Source organism: Amblyraja radiata, chromosome 11, assembly GCF_010909765.2.
Source record: "Amblyraja radiata isolate CabotCenter1 chromosome 11, sAmbRad1.1.pri, whole genome shotgun sequence".
In the NCBI taxonomy this organism is placed as follows: domain Eukaryota; kingdom Metazoa; phylum Chordata; class Chondrichthyes; order Rajiformes; family Rajidae; genus Amblyraja; species Amblyraja radiata.
In genome coordinates, this window is record NC_045966.1 from 662,187 (window position 1) to 685,406 (window position 23,220).

The 23,220-nt window shown below is 45.2% G+C and overlaps 1 protein-coding gene across 2 annotated transcripts in view; it reads right to left on the reverse strand.

Moving 5' to 3' along the window:
* The window catches only part of kdm3b (lysine demethylase 3B), a 118,167-nt gene that overhangs the window by 56,757 nt on the left and 38,190 nt on the right, over nucleotides 1-23,220 (reverse strand). For both annotated transcript variants that reach the window (XM_033029169.1, XM_033029168.1), the window contains exons 5-10: nucleotides 19,999-20,123; nucleotides 19,418-19,549; nucleotides 18,143-18,239; nucleotides 16,569-17,293; nucleotides 14,032-14,150; nucleotides 3,336-4,705 (exon numbers count right to left, since the gene is read on the reverse strand). In XM_033029169.1, coding sequence (XP_032885060.1) covers nucleotides 3,336-4,705; nucleotides 14,032-14,150; nucleotides 16,569-17,293; nucleotides 18,143-18,239; nucleotides 19,418-19,549; nucleotides 19,999-20,123 — 2,568 coding nt within the window. The remainder of the gene's footprint in view (nucleotides 1-3,335; nucleotides 4,706-14,031; nucleotides 14,151-16,568; nucleotides 17,294-18,142; nucleotides 18,240-19,417; nucleotides 19,550-19,998; nucleotides 20,124-23,220) is intronic.

Consider the following 23,220-nt stretch of genomic DNA (forward strand, 5'->3'; position numbering starts at 1 on the left):
CAATCAGCACAGCTAATGTAGTCAATTATTTGATTAAATAGAAGCTGAAAGGTGTTGGTAATAAGAAAACACTGTTTACATACTTATCCCAGAAAGTCAAAAGCATTAATCCCCTTTGAATTAGCATTTGCAACAAACCACAAAAACAGACAGACATACCACAGAATCCACCAACATCTGCCACACAAATTCTGAGGTGTAGAAACATAGAAAATAGGTGTAGGAGTAGGCCATTCGGACCTTCGAGCCAGCACCGCCATTCAATATAATCATGGCTGATCATCCAGGATCAGTACCATGTTCCTCCTTTCTCCCCATATCCTTTTCCAAAGTCACAAGCAAATTGATAAACAATTACAAAGTAATTACAAATACTTCTAAAACCTAGATAGCAGTAACAGGATCGGTCCGAGTCAGCATGGATTTATGAAGGGGAAATCAAGCTTGACTAATCTTTTTGAAATTTTTGAGGATGTAACTGAGAAAATGGACAAGGGAGAGCCAGTGGATGTAGTGTACATGGACTTTCCCCACACAGGAGATTAGTGGGCAAAATTAGAGCACATGGTATTGGGGGTAGGGTACTGACATGGATAGAAAACTGTTTGGCAGACAAGAAACAAAGAGTAGGGATAAACAGGTCCCTTTCAGAATGGCAGGCAGTGACTAGTGAGGTACCGCAAGCCTCGGTGCTGGGACCGCAGCAATTTACAATATACATTAATGATTTAGATGAAGGGATTAAAAGTAACATTAGCAAATTTGCAGATGACACAAAGTTGGGTGGCAGTGTGAACTGTGAGGAGGATGGTATGAGGATGCAGGGTGACTTGGACAGGTTGGGCGAGTGGGCAGATGCATGGCAGATGTAGTTTAATGTGGATAAATGTGAGGTTATCCACAGAACAGAAAGGCAGATTATTATCTGAATGGTGTTAAGTACAACATGATCTGGGTGAGATCTGAACATAGAAACATAGAAAATAGGTGCAGGATTAGTCCATTCGGCCCTTCGAGCCTGCACCGCCATTCAATATGATCATGGCTGATCATCCACCTCAGTATCCTGTACCTGCCTTCTCTCCATACCCCCTGATCCCTTTAGCCACAAGGGCCACATCTAACTCCCTCTTAAATATATCCAATGAACTGGCCTCAACTACCTTCTGTGGCAGAGAATTCCAGAGATTCACCACTCTATGTGTGAAAAATGTTTTCCTCATCTCGGTCCTAAAAGATTTCCCCCTTATCCTTAAACTGTGACCTTGTTCTGGACTTCCCCAACATCGGGAACAATCTTTCTGCATCTAGCCTGTCCAACCCCTTAAGAATTTTGTAAGTTTCTATAAGATCCCCCCTCAATCTTCTAAATTCTAGCGAGTACAAGCTGAGCCTATCCAGTCTTTCTTCATATGAAAGTCCTGACATCCCAGAAATCAGTCTGGTGAACCTTATCTGTACTCCCTCTATGGCAAGAATGTCTTTCCTCAGATTAGGAGACCAAAACTGTACACAATACTCCAGGTGTGGTCTCACCAAGACCCTGTACAACTGCAGTAGAACCTCCCTGCTCCTATACTCAAATCCTTTTGCTTTGAATGCTAACATACCATTCGCTTTCTTCACTGCCTGCTGCACCTGCATGCCTACTTTCAATGACTAGTGTACCATGACACCCAGGTCTCGTTACATCTCCCCTTTTCCTAATCGGCCACCATTCAGAAGGTGAAGAAGGGTCTCGTTGGTCAGGTCGGGGGGGGGGGAGTTCCCACTGCCACGGGTACCATGCAAGGAGGGGGCTGCGGACCCCAGACAGACTAAAAACAAGACCTGTCAAAGGCGGATGAGCTCCATCCACACTTCAGTAGAAGTTGCGATCACTATCGTACATAGCATTGTAAGGCACCATGCCCGTTGATGTCTCGAAACGTCGACAATTCCTTCTCTCTAGATGCTGCCTCACCCGCTGAGTTACTCTAGCATTTTGTGTCTACCTTCGATTTTACCACCATCTGCAGTTCTTTCTTTAACAAGAGATCTGGGTGTCCTTGTTTATTTCAGAGATCGACAGCAAGCAACACCAATTCAAACTAATCTGATTCATTCACACTTGTAGGTTAACTTTAAAACTCTTCATTAAAGTACAAAAAAGCACACCCTTTTTTTAGGTGGTTGTATTTATAAATGATAAATCAAAACTACAACAACAAATTTGTTAATATTACTTTTAATCCCTTAATTCAATCATTTAGATGAAGGGATTAAAAGTAACAATGTGACAATAAATGAACCTTATGAAAACAGGAAGGCAGATTATTATCTGAAGGGTGTCAAGTTGGGAAAAGGGGAAGTACAACGAGATCTAGGGGTCCTTGTACACCAGTTACTGAAAGTAAGCATGCAGGTACAGTGTGCAGTTTTGGTCTCCCAATTTGAGGAAGGACATTCTTGCTATTGAGGGAGTGCAGCGTAGGTTCACTAGGTTAATTCCCGGGATGGCGGGACTGTCATATGTTGATAGAATGGAGCGGCTGGGCTTGCATACTCTGGAATTTAGAAGGATGAGAGTGGATCTTATTGAAACATATGATTATTAAGGGACTGGACATGCTAGAGGCAGGAAAAATGTTCCCGATGTTGGGAGAGTCCAGAACCAGGGGCCACAGTTTAAGAATGAGGGGTAGGCCATTTAGAACGGAGATGAGGAAAAACTTTTTTTACCCAGAGAGTTGTGAATCTGTGGAATTCTCTGCCTCAGAAGGCAGTGGAGGCCAATTCTCTGGATGCTTTCAAGAGAGTTTGATAGAGCTCTTAAAGATAGCGGAGTCAGGGGATATAGTGAGAAGGCAGGACCGGGGTACTGAATGTGGATGATCAACCATGATCACAGTGAAAGGCGGTGCTGGCTCGAAGGGCCGAATAGCCTACTCCTGCACCTATTGTCTATGATTACAGTGAATGGCGGTGCTCGCTCGAAGGGCCGAATGGCCTACTCCTGCACCTATTGTCTATGATTACAGTGAATGGCGGTGCTGGCTCGAAGGGCCGAATGGCCTACTCCTGCACCTATTTTCTATGATTACAGTGAATGGCGGTGCTCGCTCGAAGGGCCAAATGGCCTACACCTGCACCTATTGACTATTGTGCAGATGTTGGTCTTAGAATTGTGTGAGCATGACCTCCAGTACAGAGGCTTTATACCTAGAAAGTATCAAAAAGGCAAACTTTAAACCACCCTCTCTAACCATCTATCTAGATATATTACTGCAAATGATCCCTTGTCATTTAGTATTATTTCAAGGTTTTACATTTTGTTTATGGCACCACAAACTCACTTTTTGGAGGTCTTCCTCGCGGTCGCCCTCTCCCACGGCCCCGTCCCTTCCCTATCTGTTCTTTATTCCCTTCACCATTTGGCTCCCTCCTTTCATGCACATAAGATAAATATCCTTTTAAACCAGTCTTTGATTGCAATCGCATGTGCACCTCTGAATCACTGAGGTCTGATAAGTCGCTGTCAGAAGCAGAGTCTGACTCCTGCTTGATACCCAAGCTCCGTTCATCCAAAGCAAATCTCCTCTGATCAAACTGAGATTGCTGACAGGATGGGCCATCAACACCATTATCAGATGAACTAAAGGTAAACGCAGCCTGCTGTGGCTTTCCAGAATGGGTTGTGTCTGAGAAAACTCGCAGCTGTGGATTGTCCTGAGTGGCCGAACCAGAAATAGGGATTGAAAAGCCTGAAACCCGATCCCCAGTCGGACTGGTAGATAAGGTTGGCATCTCAATATTGGTCGCACCAAATTGGGTTTCTGGTGAATCGGGTCTCGCTGTATTTAAACTAGTCGTCTTTTGAGTAGGAGATGAAAATGGAGATGAAAAAATCTTTGGGAGATCAGTTTTGTTGCCACCTACATCTGATGTAATCTTATCAGTTTTCTTCCAGTTAGTTAATAATGGAGGCTTTACAATAACTGATGCTGGATTGCAAGCCATAGACCGTGTTACATCACTTCTGAACAGACTTGAATGTGACCTGTTAGTTGGCAAAACATTCCCGTTTCCCTTTAGATCTGCAAACCTAAGAAATGAATTAGCTGATGGAATGGTGGGCATTTCTTCCTTCAGTAGATCTGGTGGTTGGACTGACTGAAGAAACTGTAGGCTTGAAGAGCTCCTTGGAAAAGCTGGAGTTAGAGTTGGCATGACTTCAGAAGTGCCAAGTGGTTTTTTTTTCTCAGAATCTTGTCCAGGTTTACCTCCAGGGTTTAACCCAACAGCAGGAGTTCCAATTGCCTGTGTTGTAACATGTTTCTGACCAGTGGCATTGGAAGCCACTTTGAAGGAATTGAAGCTGAGAGGGTGATTCGATAAGCTTTCTGAAATTGCAGTGAAGTAGTTGCTCTGTGGAACATTCTGAGGCATGCACTGGAAAAACAAATTATTTGATAAACTGCCCAAATCCACGGAGTTTTTGTTGCCAGCTTTACTGCCAGGTAAATCTGCTGCATTCCTTCCAAACCCAAATCCAAAGGCCTTGCTTTCTTGGACAAATGCTCCATTTGTTCCCTCATTACCATTTCTTTTTGATTCTTCCATAAGCGTTTCATTCTTATCTGATATTTGAACAGCACCATCTTCAGTTGAAACCCCTTCTTTTCGAGTTTGGCTAGGATCTTCAAGCCATTTCTTCGATGGTTCTCTAAAATTGTAATAAAATCAGTGAATTAATCAGGTAAGTTTGAAACTGAATTAACAGAATACAGGTATGTCCCAAATCTATTCAAAAGGATGCAGGGAGCAAGGGTTTTCATTTTCAAAACTCATTAAATCAAAAGTTTTAACTCACAAAATTATGTAGTGGCACAATATTCAAATAAAATCACATTATCCTACTTAAAAATGGATAATTGCTGTGGCGTATTTTCCTGACATAAACTTGAGTACTAAGTTTTCAGATTAAGTAGTAAACAGTCAACACACATGAGACGATGGTGCAGTGGTAGATCTGCTGCCTCACAGCTCCAGACACCCGGGTTCTATCTGACTACTGGTGTTGTCAGTATGGAGTTTGTATGTTCTCCCTGTGACCACCTGGGTTTTCTCAGGCTGCTCCAGTTTCCTCCCACCACTCCAAAGACGTACAGGTTTGTAGGTTAATTTGCTTTGGTAAAAATTGTAAATTGTTCCTAGAGTATGTAGGGTAATGCTAATGTATTGAGACCGCAAGTCGGCACATACTCAAAGCGCTGTATCTCTAAACTAAACCCAAGACAATGTATCACAGAAAAAATCCAAAATGAAGCTGTATCCATTGCAACAAAATTAGTTTTTCTTGACAACATCATATGTTTGTCCCTTTAGGCTAAAATATTGAGGATGTTTACCAAAAGCTGTAATATTTGGCTTGTATCAAAAATAACAGTTTGATTTACTAACATCTCACAAATTAGGGCAGCATAGTGGCACAGCGGTAGAGCTGCTGGTTTACAGCGCCAGAGACCCGGGTTCAATCCTGACTACGGGTGCTGTTTGTACGGAGCTTGTACATTTTCCCTGTGACTCCGTGGGTTTCACACATTCCAAAGACATACGGGTTTGTAGGTTACTTGGCTTGGGTAAACATTGTCCCTAGTGTGCAGGATAGTGCTAGTGTACAGCATATCGTTAGTGTACAGGATAGTGCTAGTGTGCAGGATACTGCTAGTGTACAGCATAGCGTTAGTGTGCAGGATAGCGTTAGTGTGCAGGATAGCGTTAGTGTGCAGGATAGTGCTAGTGTGCAGGATACTGCTAGTGTACAGCATAGCGTTAGTGTGCAGGATTTTTTTTTTTATTTTTTTTTTTTTAAAATAATTTTTTTTTAATCAAAAATATTTATTCAAATATTAAAATAGTATTGACACTACAATAAAACAAATCACCACCATAATACAAGACGAACAAATATGCTCAGCAACTGCTAAACAATTATATTGCAATCCTTGTCAAGGATACATTCAACCCCCCTCGGTGCCCAGCGGTCCTGGAACTCCCTCAGGGTGCCCGTAGACAGGGCGTATTCCCTTTCCATCCGCACCCGGGCACGGACGTATCCCCGGAAAAGGGGCAGGCAGCTGGCTCGGGTAGAGCCCTCCACCGTCTGGCGCCGTGACTCGCGGATGGCCAGCTTGGCCAGGCCCAGGAGCAACCCAACCAGGACATCTTCAGCCCTACCCTCTCCCCTACGCACAGGGTGTCCAAAGATGAGGATGGTGGGTGAAAAATGCAGCCAGAAGGCAAGGAGCAGCCCCTTTAGATATTCAAACAGTGGCTGCAGCCTCACGCACTCCATGTACACGTGGTACACAGACTCTTCCAGCCCGCAAAAGTGGCAGGCGGCTGGCGAGTCTGTGAACCGCGAGAGAAACAGGTTGCAGGGAACACTTCGGTGCAATACCCTCCACCCCAGGTCCCCAATGTAGAGGGGGAGAATCCCTGCGTAGAGGGACCCCCACCGGGGGCCCCCCTCGCGACCGGAAGGCAACACCGACCGCCACTTGGTGTCCGGACGGTGGACCAGGGCGAGGAAGTGCAGGGTGTGGAGGAGGAGCCTGTACAGGACACGCCTCCCTGCGTCTCGGAGGGAGACGAAGGGTGTCGTGGAAAGGCGGCTCAAATTGTGTGGGACCGGCTCCCGGGATGGATTACGGCGCCTTGGTCCGATGAGTACTTCCGGCTGAGCGGGGTCTTGCTCAACCACCAGTACTCCACACGTTTGAGCCCCCCGGTCACCCGATGGGGCGGGACAGGGACCGGCTGCTCTCAAGCCCGGGCCGTCACCCTCCGCCGGTGGAGGTGGGGCCTGGTCAACGGCAACCAGGTTCCAGACTCTCAACAAGTCCCTGTAGAAGCCAGGCATCCCCATCAGGACCGCACGGCTGACCCCCACCATCGGGATCCGCGTACCTCCTTGAAGGCAGCGGCTCCGTTGGAAAAAGTGCGTTGCCAGCACGTGCCACCTGGGAGGATGCCCTGAGTACAGGTATCTCTGCAAGGTCCTGAGGCGGAGAGCCGCCACCTTGGTGCGAATGCACACCAGCGACTGACCGCCCTCCTCGATCGGGAGACTCAGGACCGCTGCAGAGACCCTAGTGTACAGCATAGCGTTAGTGTGCAGGATCGTGCTAGTGTGCAGGATAGCGTTAGTGTGCAGGATAGCGTTAGTGTACAGCATTTTATTTTTTTAAATCAAAAATATTTATTCACATATTAAAATAGTATTGACAATACAATAAAACAAAACACCACCATAATACAAGACGAGCTAAACAACTATATTGCAATCCTTGTCAAGGATACATTCAACCCCCCTCGGTGCCCAGCGGTCCCGGAACTCCCTCAGGGTGCCCGTAGACAGGGCGTATTCCCTTTCCATCCGCACCCGGGCACGGACGTATCCCCGGAAAAGGGGCAGGCAGCTGGCTCGGGTAGAGCCCTCCGCCGTCTGGCGCCGTGACTCGCGGATGGCCAGCTTGGCCAGGCCCAGGAGCAACCCAACCAGGACATCTTCAGCCCTACCCTCTCCCCTACGCACAGGGTGTCCAAAGATGAGGATGGTGGGTGAGAAATGCAGCCAGAAGGCAAGGAGCAGCCCCTTTAGGTATTGAAACAGTGGCTGCAGCCTCACGCACTCCATGTACACGTGGTACACAGACTCTTCCAGCCCGCAAAAGTGGCAGGCGGCTGGCGAGTCTGTGAACCGCGAGAGAAACAGGTTGCAGGGTACACCTCGATGCAGTACCCTCCACCCCAGGTCCCCAATGTAGAGGGGGAGAATCCCTGCGTATAGGGACCCCCACCGGGGGCCCCCCTCGCGACCGGAAGGCAACACCGACCGCCACTTGGTGTCCGGATGGTGGACCAGGGTGAGGAAGTGCAGGGTGTGGAGGAGGAGCCTGTACAGGACACGCCTCCCTGCGTCTCGGAGGGAGACGAAGGGTGTCGTGGAAAGGCGGCTCAAATTGTGTGGGACCGGCTCCCGGGATGGATTACGGCGCCTTGGTCCGATGAGTACTTCCGGCTGAGCGGGGTCTTGCTCAACCACCAGTACTCCACACGTTTGAGCCCCCCGGTCACCCGATGGGGCGGGACAGGGACCGGCTGCTCTCAAGCCCGGGCCGTCACCCTCCGCCGGTGGAGGTGGGGCCTGGTCAACGGCAACCAGGTTCCAGACTCTCAACAAGTCCCTGTAGAAGCCAGGCATCCCCATCAGGACCGCATGGCTGACCCCCACCATCGGGATCCGCGTACCTCCTTGAAGGCAGCGGCTCCGTTGGAAAAAGTGCGTTGCCAGCACGTGCCACCTGGGAGGATGCCCTGAGTACAGGTATCTCTGCAGGGTCCTGAGGGGGAGAGCCGCCACCTTGGTGCGAATGCACACCAGCGACTGACCGCCCTCCTCGATCGGGAGACTCAGGACCGCTGCAGAGACCCTAGTGTACAGCATAGCGTTAGTGTGCAGGATCGTGCTAGTGTGCAGGATAGCGTTAGTGTGCAGGATAGCGTTAGTGTACAGCATAGTGCTAGTGTACAGCATAGCGTTAGTGTGCAGGATAGCGTTAGTGTGCAGGATAGCGTTAGTGTGCAGGATTTTTTTTTTTTTTAAATTTTAAATCAAAAATATTTATTCACATATTAAAATAGTATTGACAATACAATAAAACAAAACACCACCATAATACAAGACGAGCTAAACAACTATATTGCAATCCTTGTCAAGGATACATTCAACCCCCCTCGGTGCCCAGCGGTCCCGGAACTCCCTCAGGGTGCCCGTAGACAGGGCGTATTCCCTTTCCATCCGCACCCGGGCACGGACGTATCCCCGGAAAAGGGGCAGGCAGCTGGCTCGGGTAGAGCCCTCCGCCGTCTGGCGCCGTGACTCGCGGATGGCCAGCTTGGCCAGGCCCAGGAGCAACCCAACCAGGACATCTTCAGCCCTACCCTCTCCCCTACGCACAGGGTGTCCAAAGATGAGGATGGTGGGTGAGAAATGCAGCCAGAAGGCAAGGAGCAGCCCCTTTAGGTATTGAAACAGTGGCTGCAGCCTCACGCACTCCATGTACACGTGGTACACAGACTCTTCCAGCCTGCAAAAGTGGCAGGCGGCTGGCGAGTCTGTGAACCGCGAGAGAAACAGGTTGCAGGGTACACCTCGATGCAGTACCCTCCACCCCAGGTCCCCAATGTAGAGGGGGAGAATCCCTGCGTAGAGGGACCCCCACCGGGGGCCCCCCTCGCGACCAGAAGGCAACACCGACCGCCACTTGGTGTCCGGACGGTGGACCAGGGCGAGGAAGTGCAGGGTGTGGAGGAGGAGCCTGTACAGGACACGCCTCCCTGCGTCTCGGAGGGAGACGAAGGGTGTCGTGGAAAGGCGGCTCAAATTGTGTGGGACCGGCTCCCGGGATGGATTACGGCGCCTTGGTCCGATGAGTACTTCCGGCTGAGCGGGGTCTTGCTCAACCACCAGTACTCCACACGTTTGAGCCCCCCGGTCACCCGATGGGGCGGGACAGGGACCGGCTGCTCTCAAGTCCGGGCCGTCACCCTCCGCCGGTGGAGGTGGGGCCTGGTCAACGGCAACCAGGTTCCAGACTCTCAACAAGTCCCTGTAGAAGCCTTGCATCCCCATCAGGACCGCACGGCTGACCCCCACCATCGGGATCCGCGTACCTCCTTGAAGGCAGCGGCTCTGTTGGAAAAAGTGCGTTGCCAGCACGTGCCACCTGGGAGGATGCCCTGAGTACAGGTATCTCTGCAGGGTCCTGAGGGGGAGAGCCGCCACCTTGGTGCGAATGCACACCAGCGACTGACCGCCCTCCTCGATCGGGAGACTCAGGACCGCTGCAGAGACCCTAGTGTACAGCATAGCGTTAGTGTGCAGGATCGTGCTAGTGTGCAGGATAGCGTTAGTGTGCAGGATAGAGTTAGTGTACAGCATAGTGCTAGTGTACAGCATAGCGTTAGTGTGCAGGATAGCGTTAGTGTGCAGGATAGCGTTAGTGTGCAGGATAGCGTTAGTGTGCAGGATAGCGTTAGTGTGCAGGATAGCGTTAGTGTGCAGGATAGCGTTAGTGTGCAGGATAGCGTTAGTGTGCAGGATTTTTTTTTTTTTTTTTTTTAATCAAAAATATTTATTCAAATATTAAAATTGTATTTACAATACAATAAAACAAAACACCACCATAATACAAGATTAACAAATATGCTAATCAACTGCTAAACAACTATATTACAATCCTTGTCAAGGATACATTCAACCCCCCTCGGTGCCCAGCGGTCGCGGAACTCCCTCAGGGTGCCCGTAGACAGGGCGTATTCCCTTTCCATCCGCACCCGGGCACGGACGTACCCCCGGAAAAGGGGCAGGCAGCCGGCTCGGGTAGAGCCCTCCACCGTCTGGCGCCGTGACTCGCGGATGGCCAGCTTGGCCAGGCCCAGGAGCAACCCAACCAGGACATCTTCAGCCCTACCCTCTCCCCTACGCACAGGGTGTCCAAAGATGAGGATGGTGGGTGAAAAATGCAGCCAGAAGGCAAGGAGCAGCCCCTTTAGGTATTGAAACAGTGGCTGCAGCCTCACGCACTCCATGTACACGTGGTACACAGACTCTTCCAGCCCGCAAAAGTGGCAGGCGGCTGGCGAGTCTGTGAACCGCGAGAGAAACAGGTTGCAGGGAACACCTCGGTGCAATACCCTCCACCCCAGGTCCCCAATGTAGAGGGGGAGAATCCCTGCGTAGAGGGACCCCCACCGGGGGCCCCCCTTAGTGTGCAGGATAGCGTTAGTGTACAGCATAGCGTTAGTGTGCAGGATAGTACTAGTGTGCGGGTGATTGTGATCGGTGCGGACTCGGTGAGCCGATGACCTGTTTCCGCGCTGTATCTCTAAACTAAACGATTAGTGCCTGATCACTTTGATAGCAAGGAAAGAATAAATTAGAAAAAATTCAGAGATCGACAGCAGGCAACGCCAATTCAAACAAATCTGGTTCATTCACACTTGTAGGTTACTTTCAAACTCTTCATTAAAGTGCAAAAAAGCACATCCTTTTTTAGATGGTTGTATTTATACATGATAATCAAAACTACAACAACAAATTTGCTAATGTTACTTTTAATCCCTTAATTTAATAATTTAGATGAAGGGATCAAAAGTAACATTTGCAAATTTTCAGATGACACAAAGCTAGGTGGCAGGGTGAACTGTGAAGAGGATGCAATGAGGATGCAGGGTGACTTGGACAGGTAGGATGAGTGGGAAGATGCATGGCAAATGCAGTTTCATGTGGATAAATGTGAGGTTATCCACTTTGGTGGCAAAAACAGAAAGGCAGATTATTATCTGAATGGTGTCAAGTTGTGAAAAAGGGAAGTACAACGATATCTAGGGGGTCCTTGTTCATCAGTCACTGAAAGTAATCGTGCAGGTACAGCAGGCAGTGAAGAAAGCTAATGGCATGTTGGCCTTCATAACAAGAGGTATTGAGTATAGGACATTTTCAACCTCTCACTTCTGAGGTCTGAGGTTCCCGCCTGCTTTAAAAGGGCATCAATTATACCGGTGCCCAAGAAGAGCAAGGTGACGTACCTCAACGACTATTGACCAGTGGCACTAACGTCAGTGGTGATGAAGTGCTTTGAGAGGTTGATCATGGCACAAATCAACTCCTACCTCGATAAAAACCACTCCAGTTCGCTTACCGCCACAACAGCTCAATGGTGGATGCAATCTCGCTGGCTCTCCACTCCGCTCTGGACCACTTGGACAACAAAAACTCATATGTCAGGCTGTTATTCATTGATTACAGCTCGGCATTTAATACAATCATCCCCTCCAAGCTAGTTACCAAACTCGCAGAACTGGGTCTCTGCGCATCTCTCTGCAATTGGATCCTCGACTTCCTCATTCACAGACGGTTCGAAATAGTAGAAAGGTGTCAGCCTCGATAACAATGAGCACGGGAGCACCTCAAGGCTGCATGCTCAGCCCCCTGCTGTACTCACTCAATACTTATGATTGCGTAGCTGGTCATAGTGCGAACTCCATCATCAAGTTCACTGATGACACCACCGTTGTGGGACGTATCACTGATGGGGACAAGTCAGAGTACAGAAGTGAGATCGACCAACTAACCAAATGGTGCCAGCACAATAACCTGGCCCTCAACACCAGCAAAACCAAGGAACTGATTGTGGACTTTGGAAGAGGTAGGATGGGGACCCACAGTCCCGTTTATATCAATGGGTCGATGGTGGAAATGGTCAAGAGCTTCAAATTCCTGGGCGTGCACATCTCTGAAGATCTCTCCTGGTCCGAGAACACTGATGCAATCATAAAGAAAGCTCATCAGCGCCTCTACTTCCTGAGAAGATTACGGAGAGTTGGTATGACAAGAAGGACTCTCTCTAACTTCTACAGGTGCACAGTAGAGATCATGCTGACCGGTTGCATCGTGGCTTGGTTCGGCAACTTGAGCACCAAGGAGCGGAAAAGACTACAAAAAGTAGTAAACACTGCCCAGTCCATCATCGGGTCTGACCTCCCTACCATCGAGGGGATCTATCGCAGTCGCTGCCTCAAAAAGGCTGGCAGCATCATCAAGGGCCCACACACTCATCTCCCCGCTACCTTCAGGTAGAAGGTACAGGAGCCAGAAGACTGCAACGTCCAGGTTCAGAAACAGTTTCTTCCCCACAGCCATCAGGCTATTGAACTCAACTCAAACAAAACTTTGAACATTAATAGTCCATTATCTGTTTATTTGCACTTTATCTGTTTTATTTATTAATGTGTGTATATATTTATATAATGGTATATGGACACACTGATCTGTTCTGTATTCATGCCTTCTATATTCTGTTGTGCTTAAGCAAAGCAAGAATTTCATTGTCCTATCTGGGGCACATGACAATAAACTCTCTTGAATCCTGAGGTCCTTCTGCTGTTGTACAGAATGGCGGTGCTGGCTCGAGGGGCCGAATGGCCTACTCCTGCACATATTGTCTATTCTCTAACACTCAGCTTTTAGGTGCTGTATTTTTCTATAATTCCAACATGTTATTGTGGACATTGGACTTGCTCTGCAACTGTAATGCTACAAAACTATATTCTGCACACTGATATGTTTTCCTTTGCTCAACAGTTGCTTGGTGTATGGTGTGATTGTATTTATGTTTAGTACTATCTGATTTAATTGATAGCACACAGACAAATTCTGTTTATAGTCTTTCAGTACGCGTGACAATAATAAACAAATACCAATGAGCACCATTGTTGGAACAGTGGTGGTGCTCTACATAGTAAGACTGTCTCATCTTTAGTGACATACAACATGCAACAGTGCAACACCAGGACAGGCCCCTTGGTGCATAATGCCCACATTAAACATGATGCCCAAACCAACCCCAATTCTGCTGCAAATAATCCATATCCCTCCAATACCTACATATCCATGTACTTATTCAAAACTCTCTTAAATATCACAATTGTGTCTGCCACCACTCCCACTATCCCCAGCAGCGCTTTCCAGGCACTCGCCACCCTCTATGTAAAACATATTTGTCCTGCACATCTCTTTTAAACTTTGCCCTCTTGACCAAGGTTCGATTCTAACCTTTAGTGATACCCATGTAGGTTTGCAACCTTTGTCTCTTATGGGTTACCCCACAGGTGTTCTGCTTGTCTCAAGACAACTGGCCTTTGTAAATTACCCATGGTATGCAAGTCTGGTGGGAGAATCAGGAGTTGTTAATATGCATCTGTAGAGATCGAGTTACAGGGAAATAAATAAGGAAATGTGACTAAGCCAGGAGTGGCAGATTTGATGGACTCAAATACCTTGTTCTGTATTGAAAGGAAATATGAATCATAACACAATGTTGTTAATAGACAGTAGAATTACAAAATAACCTCAACCAGAGTAAATTAATGAATATCAACAAGCTAAATACAAAACTGCGCATGAGAGCAGGTTTGCCTTACCCTTTAGCAGTGCTGCACACCTCTGCCTGTTGCCCTATTGAATACTCCAATGGTGAAGAATTTCCCAAAGAATTTTCTGATACAGGAGCTAAACTGGATGTCTGTAGACTTTTAACTCCCTGAAACAAAAGTGTTTGCAAATTAAGCAGGTGCGCTAACAAAGAGAAATATTTATAACTTTCAATCTAACCAAACCGTTTGAGAGTAAAATTATCTCAGCATTTTCAAATTCGTTAAATATTCAATTAATGCAAGACCTCTAACAGCATTGATGTACAGAGGGATGTTGGGGTCCAAGTCCACGAGTCCCTGAAAGTGACAAGATGATAGAGTGGAAAATAATTCATATGTTATGCCAGTCTTCATTCGTCGGTGCACTTAGTGGAAGAGTCAGGAAGTCATGAAGCTGCTTTATAAGACTTTGGTTACGTCCCATTTGAGGTATTGCGTGAAGTTCTGGTCACCCCATTATAAGAAGGATGTGGAGGCTTTGGGAAGGGTGTAGAGGAGGTTTACCAGAACAAAGCAAAGTGGTAATAAATGGAAAATTGGTCTAAAGATAAGAAAGTGGAGAAATATATAGGACTTTTACAGGGCGGCTGGAGGCGTCATAGTTTGAGTCCCAGTTAATCAGAACTATTAGTGATTAGGGTAAAGGAAAGAAATGTAATATGCCAATGTAAATGGCAATAAATGTAGTTTGCCAACAACACAAAACTGGATAAGCTGGTGATTTGTGAGGAGGATTCAAAGTGGTACCAATGTGATTTAGACAGGTTGATGGAATGAACAAATACAAGGCAGTTTTAAGTGAATTGTGAATCTACTTTGGTAAGAAAAACAACGGCAGAGGTGACATGCAAAGGAACTCGATGTTCTTGTATGTTTCGGGTCAAGACTTTTCTTCAGATATGTATTTACTTGTGAACACAGTGGGAAAAACTCACCTTAATCTTACAATTATCCCTTTAATAACCTTTTCCGAAATTCACACAAGTACATAAATGTAACTTTTACATCATGTCCTATGTCATCCTTAGAATTATGATGCAACCTTGGATTAAGCTGGTGCATCTTCCCCTGTGTGTGTCTTTAATGTGTCTTATTAAGAATCCAAAGAATCATCATAAACATTCGTACCAAAGCAGTCAAAACAGGAATGTAATTGTAAAAACATCTCCAGGAAAACCTAGAACTTCATGTGGGTTTAGTTTTAGTTTTTTGAAGATGCAACCAAAAAGGTCGATGAAGGCAGTTGGAGATGTTGTATTTATGGACTTCAGCAAAGCATTCCACAAGTTTCTGTTTGGTAGGCTCTGGAAGGTTAGATTGCATGGGATCCAAGGAGAGATAACTGAATGGTTAGAAAAATTACTTAATGGAAGGAAGCAGAGGGTGTTGGTGGAAGGTTGCTTCTCGAACTGGAGGCCTGTGACAAGTGGTGTGCCACAGGGTTCAGTGCTGGGCCCGTTGCCATTTGTCATCCATATCAATGATTTGGATGAGAACATACAGGGCAAGATATGCAAATTGCTGATGATACAAAAGTGGGTGGTTTTGTAGACAGTGAAGATGGTTGTGAAAAATTGCAGCAGGTTCTTGATCGATTGACCAGGTTGGTTGAGGAATAGTTGATCGAATTTAGTACAGAAAATTGTGAGGTGTTGCATTTTGGGAAATCTAACATGGGCAGGACAAACACAGTGAATGGTAGGCTCTGGAGAGTGTTGTAGAGCAGAGGGAACGAGGAGTGCAGATGCATAGTTCCTTGAAGGTTGAGTCGCAGGTAGCTAGGGTGGTCAAAAATTGGCCTTCATCAGTCAGACTAAAGACGTTAGTGAGGCGACATTTAGAATATTGTGTTCAGTTGTGGGCACCATATTATAAAGAGCACAGTGAAGGTTTACGATGATGTTGCCAGGACTAGAAGATCTGAGCTATAGGCTGGGACTATTCCTTGGAGCACAGGAGGATGAGGGGTGATCTTATGGAGGAATAGGTCGGGTATGACAGGATGAGTGGTGATCTTATAGAGGACCCGATGGGTATGAGAGGAATAGATCGGGTAGATGCACAAATTCTCTTGCCAAGAGTAGGTAAATTAAGGACCAGAGGGCAGGTTTAAGGTGAAAAGATTTAACATGAATATGAGAGGTAACTTTTTCACACATAGGGTGGTGGGTGAATGGAACAAGCTGTCAGATGAGATAATTGGGGCTGGGACTATCCCAACATTTAAGAAACAGTTATTGACAGGTACATGGATATGACTGGTTTGGAGGGATATGGACCAAACGCAGGCTGGTGGGACTAGTGTAGCCAGGACATGTTGGACAGGACAGTGTGGCCAAAGGACCAATTTACCAGCAATATCACTATGATTCCAGGTGGAAATTTAGAAAATATTCTCTTAATCAAGTATTAATTCCAAACCACTACCAATAAAAGATACTGCCAAACTCCAACCATAAACCATTTCTTACATCAAGATTGAGAGTCTCGTTGAGGTTTGTGAAAGACTGATGCGAGTCGAATACCTGGAAAGTGGACTGCAACCGATCCTGTGGTGCTGGGAAGTTGCCTGGATTCACCGAAGCACACGTGGGACTTTCATTTGTGGACTCGGACATTATATTTTGTGACTTTTGTTGGGTTTCTGAATTTACATCAAGGTTTTCCTTTATCCCATGTTCAGACAATCCAGCTCCCACAAAAGCTTCCGTATCTGCACCTGTTGAATCTTGAACAAAATTTGAAGGTTCTACAGTCGGAACTTCGGAGGCTCTGCCTGAATCAGAAATTGGTAAACCCTTCTTGCTCTGAGGATTCAGAGACTCTGCATTCGCAAATGGCACTCCACTTATCCTGGGCACGGCACTACCAGCAGCAGCAGCAGCAGCAGCAGTTGGCACAAACGGTTTCCCATGTATTGGCTCATCCTGAACAACCAAGGTCCTGCCATTCTCTTTGGTATAGGTGGCATAACGCAAACCTGCTTGTGGCTGAGGTACAAAGCGAGATCGATCTGAAGCACTGTCAGCAACTCCCCAGGACAAATCATCAACTCTCTTGGAGTCAAAGTTCCCTTGCTCCACATCAGGGTTGTCATTCTTTGGCTGATTGTGACCATTGCCTCCAGCCCCTAATGAGCATACACTACTGCTGTCAGACTCGATTTCTTCTTTGTCTTTCACTTTTTTTTGTACAGGTTCATTCTCTCCATCAGCTGCATTTTTTCTTCTACGACTATCTTTATTTTTATCTAAGGAGAGAGCACAAACTTTGTCATTATACACCTACAACATATACCTCTGCTATAAAGTAACCTAAAAATAGACTTCTTCAATGATTAGGTCCTGTAACTGAAGTTTTATATGACAATCACTTTATGAAAAATGTGATTATATTTATTTCAGCACTCAAATTTGATAGCAACATTTCAATAGATTTATCAAGATGTTCTCTTATTAGACAGTTTCTAAACAACAAAGCTCTCTGCTCCTCCAACTCCAGCATTTTCTATGTATGCACTAAAATGTACATAAAATTAGATAAAAGGGGATATTTAAAATGTTTGAGCAAAATGCTTACGCCAAAATCTTTAAAGTCCCAGTGTTTTTGATAAGTGCAAGATATAAAATGAATGCCATTTAAAGGAGGATTTTAAAATACTAATTAAAACAATGGGCTGTATTTTCATAAACATCGATTTCCAAGACCATACGTGTAAAAAAATGAAGAGGATCTACAGGTCTTTGCGCACCTGGCACATTTGAGTTGGTAACTTTGCAATGAATATGAATTCCCAATTGTAAAATGCATTCCCTCTTTTGGGTCATGTCATTGCTGCAGGAGATTCAAACATAAATGGTTCAATCACCATGGTGTAATGTCTTTTGACAAAGTATGTCCCATGTTCCCTCCACCAATATCAGTAACAAAAATGCTCAACTTGCTCACTGATTCAAGTTCAAGTGAGTTTATTGTCATGTGTCCCTGATAGGACAATGAAATTCTTGCAACAGATCAGTGTGTCCATATGCCATAATATAAATATATACACACACGAATACTGATGCCGTAATAGTTATTTCAGAAGGTTCATGCCTACCTTTCTCATCAGGTTCCTTGGTTGGACTGTACGGTGGACTGCCCTCAGCTTTCTTCCGCCTATTCCGGGAGTTTTGAGAAGCTTGCTTTTGAGCAACCTGTTGATTTGAAAATATTCACAATGTCTAGTACTTTCCTCAAAAATCTGTCAATGATACCAGAAGCAAAAATAATTATTGAATAAATTAAACATGCGAGAAAGGACATTCTTGCTATTGAGGGTTCAGGAAAGACATTGATATTGAAGGAGTGCAGCGTAGGTTCACCAGGTTAATTCCGGGATGGCGGGACTGACATATGATGAAAGCATGGATCGACTGGGCTTATATTCACTGGAATTTAGAAGGATGAGAGAGGATCTTATAGAAACATATAAAATTCTTACGGGATTGGACAGACTAGATGCAGGAAAAAAGTTCCCGATGTTGGGTGAGTCCAGAACCAGGTCACAGTTTAAGAATAAGGGGTAGGCCATTTAGGACTGAGATGAGGAAAAAACCTTTTCACCCAGAGAGTTGTGAATCTGTGGAATTCTCTGCCACAGGGAGCAATGGAGGCCAATTCACTGGATTTTTTCAAGAGTTAGATAGAGCTCTTAAAGATAGTGGAGTCAGGGGATATGGTGAGAAGGCAGGAAAGGGGTACTGATTTTGGATGATCAGCCATGATCATATTGAATGGCAGTGCTGGCTCGAAGGGCCGAACGGCCTACTCCTGCACCTAGTTTAAATGTTTCCTTTCTCTGTCACTTGCTCTAATAGCCAGCAGCCCAACACAGATCAAATCACCCACCCAGAAAATAGAGAATGCAAGGAGCATTCATGATCAACCTCAAACAAGATTTCCTTTATTTTGAGAAATAAACTTCTCTTAAGACCAATTAGGCCAAATGAAAATGGTCTTCCCTTTTAATTTATTAAATGACATATCAGCTGTTATTATGATGTCAGAACAAGGAACTGCAGATGCTGGTTTACAAAAGAGGACAAAGTACTGGAATAACTCTGCAGGGCAGGCAGCATCTCTGGAGATCATGGATAGGTGACGTTTCAGATTGGGACTCTTCTTCAATGGGTGGAATAGTTTAAATCCTGTGTCTCGTATGAAAGAATGACCTGATATGGATAGGGAAACCAAAACGCATCATGTACAGGGAGAAGTTTTAATATTACTTCCCTATGCTTCAATAATTTGCAAAAGCATAGGACCAGGTCTTCACTTTATGTGAGGCTACAGGCCTAATAACAGAAAATAGAACAACCTGCATAACACTCACCATTGATGTACTGCTCTCATTTGTCCCAGAGCTTTTACATGGTATCCCAGTTTCCCCTTTCATTAATTGGAGTGTTTCATCCACAAGTGTGATGTAAATTCGCATCAGATCAATAGTCTTTCTCTGCTGTTCCTATTAAGGACGACATGTAGAAATATGCAAGCAAATTTACTGAAAAATTGTACTTTATCCTTTCCCCATTACATCAAACACATTAGACTACTGTCAATGACTTGATGTTTTATCAAGCAAACATTGAACAAAACATTCAATAAAACTGATGACAGGTAGTTTTACAACGATTATATTTATCGTTTCAATTTATCATCTTGCTGACTTAAAAATGCAAATTTCCACTAAATCTTTAATGTGACCAAAGGTTTCTTTAATGCCAACATAATTGACTTTATAAACCCTTTCTCATACCCCTCATAATAATCAAATGTCCTCAAGACTCAACTCCAGCGAAGAAAATTAATTTGTCTTTAACAATGCCTTTAAGCAAATTCAAATTTGTAGCGTCCCCATAGAAGCCTACTATAAATCAAGTACATATGTTTAAAGCCAGCACTATATTATACCTGCTCTGTTGTAACCACCATGATGCTCGCACTTGGGTCATGATGTGCAACAACAGCAAGAATCCACTCTTCTGAGGAATCTGGTTGGTAGATCTTCACCCTATGCCCCTGCAAACTGTATGGACCTAACAGGTAAAACAGTTTAACAAAATTAAAGTGACATGGTTAAAAGCACAAAATCTTGCCACTTTTCAAATAATACAGCAATGATAAAACCTTCTAAAATGTTAACCATCAAGTACCTATCTATTCTAAGAACCAGGGACCACAGTTTAAGAATAAGGAGTAAGCCATTTAGAACGGAGACAAGGAAATGCTTTTTCTCACAGGGAGTGGTGAGTCTGTGGAATTCTCTGCCTGGAGGCAGGTTCCCTGGATGCTTTCAAGAGAGAGCGAGATAGAGCTCTTAAAGATAGCGGAGTCAGGGGATATGGGGAGAAGGCAGGAACGGGGTACTGATTGTGGATGATCAGCCATGATCACATTGAATGGCAGTGCTGGCTCGAAGAGTCGAATGGCCTACTCCTGCACCTATTGTCTATTGTTTAATCTAATTTAAAAACACTTGGTTTGTAGCCCTTGATGCTATGATGATTCATATACTCAACACAAAACCAATTTAAATGTTGCAGAGCATCTGCCTCGACAACCCGGGCAATGAGTTTTAGAAATCAACTAACCTCCATGAAAAGAGTTCTTTCTCAGATCCCTTCTACACCTCTTCCACCTTATCCTAAACCTAGGCTCCCTATATGCCGCATAGAGTAAAGCTTCCTGACATCTACCCCCTATAATTGTGTATACATATATCAGGTCCCCCTTCAGCCTCTTCTTCTCCAAGGAAAATAATTTCTCTCCATTCTCTCCTCACAACTGAAACACTCCATCCCAGGAAACATCTGGTATATGCTCTTCTGTGCAGTCACATCCTTCATTTAATGTGGCAGCCATATCTATACTCAGTACACCATCTATGACCAAGCCAATATTTTATAAAGTTACACCTTAGCCTTCCCGTTCCATATTCTATGCCCTGGGTAACAGAGGCCAGTATTTCACATGCCTTTGTTGTTTGACCAACCTATCTAACTGTGCTGCCCGCTACAGCGATCTTTGTACACTGAAGTGAATGTTCCTCAATACCTCCTGGAACACAACTATTTCCATCCCAGATGATTGGAAAATTGCCAATATTACCTCGCTACACAAAAAGGGAGCAAGGCAGAATAGTGGGAACTATATGCCGGTTAGTCTGACTTCGGTGGTTGGTAAGATTTGAGGCCATTTTAAAGGACGAGGTTACGAAATACTTAGAAATTCATGATAAAATAGGCCAAAGTCAGTATGGCTTTGTGAAGGGGAGGTCTTGCCTGACTAATTTGCTTCTTCGAAGAAGTAAATAGCAAAACAAAAGGAGAGTCAGTAGATGTTGTTTACTTAGATTTTCAGAAAGCCTTTGATAAGGTGCCACACGTTAGGCTGCTTAGGAAGATGGGAGCCCATGGTATCATAAGGCAGATACTAGTATGGATAGCAGGTTAGCTGGATGGCAGAAGACAAAGAGTGGCAATAAAGGGAACTTTTTCTGATTGGCTGCCAATGACTAGTGGAGTTTCACAAGGATCGGTACTGGGGCCGCTACTCTTCACGTTGTATATTAATGATTTGGACGAGGGGATTGATGGCTTTGTGGCAAAGTTTGCGGATTATATGGAAATAGGTGAACGGGCAGGAAGTATAGAGAAAGCAGGGATTCTGCAGAAGGACTTGGACAGGTTGGGAGAGTTGGCAGAGAAGTGGCAGATGGAATATAGTGTAGCAAAGTGTGGAGTCATGCATTTTGGTCGTAGGAATAAAGGTATAGACTATTTTCCAAATGGGGCAAGAATCCAGAAATCGGAGTTGCAAAGGGACTTGGGAGCTGGTGCAGGATTCCCAAAAAGTTAATCTGCAATAGACATAAAATGTTGGAGTAACTCAGCGGGACAGGCAGCATCTCTGGAGAGAAGGAATGGGTGAGGTTTCAGGTCGAGAACTTTCTTCAGACTCGTCTCAACCCGAAACATCACCCATTCCTTCTCTCCAGAGATGATGCCTGTCCCGCTGAGTTACTTCAGCTTTTTGTGTCTATTTTTGATTTAAACCAGCATCTGCAGTTCTTTCCTACATAAGTTAATCTGCAAATCGAATCGGTGGTAAAGAAAGCAAACTCAATGCTAGCATTTATTTCAAGAGGGCTTGTAAACAATAACAGGGATGTAATGTTGAGGCTCTATAAGGCGCTGGTAAGACCGCATTTGGAATATTGTGAGCAATTTTGGGCACCATATTTGAGAAAGGATGTGCTGTCTCTGGAGAGGGTACACAGGAGGTTTACAAGAATGATCCCAGGAATGAGTAGGTTAACCCCTGACTGGGCCTGTACTCAATGGAGTTTAAAAGAATGAGGGGAACCTCATTGAACCATACAGAATAGTGAAAGGCTTGGATGTGGATAGGATGTTTCCACTAGTGAGAGATTCTAGAACTAGAGGTCATAGCCTCAGAATTAAAGGACCTTCTTTTAGGCAGATGAGGAGAAAACTTCTTTAGTCAGAGGGTGATCTGTGGAATTCTTTGCCACAGAAGGCTGTGGAGGCCGTTAGTGGATGTTTTTAAGGAGATAGATTCTTGATTAGTACGGATGTCAGGTTATGGGGAGAAGGCAGGAGACTGGGGTCAGGTGGGAGCGATAGATCAGCCATGGTTGTATGGCGGAGTAGACTTGACATTTGATCAGCCATGATCATATTGAATGGCGGTGCAGGCTCGAAGGGCCGAATGGCCTACTCCTGCACCTATTTTCTATGTTTCTATGACATGCCGAATGGCCTAATTCTGCCCCTATTCCTTATGACCTTAAGAAGATGGGACCCCATGGTATCATGAAGATCGTTCATGTGTATGTGTATTATTAGTCCTACTAAAGTGCCCTATCTTTCCAAATGATTAATATCAGTCCATAACATAAGAGTATATTCTCTTCAATGTCCACACCACCATTAATTTAAGTCACCTACAAACTTCCTAATTATATCTTACATTCATACACAAATTGTTAATGTATACTGCGAATAAGGATCCCAGCATCAATCCTTATGGTGCACCACTGATCACAGGCTTCCAATCACAAAAGTAACTCTCCACCATCATTGTTTTGACACTAGCCTTTTTAAAAAAAAG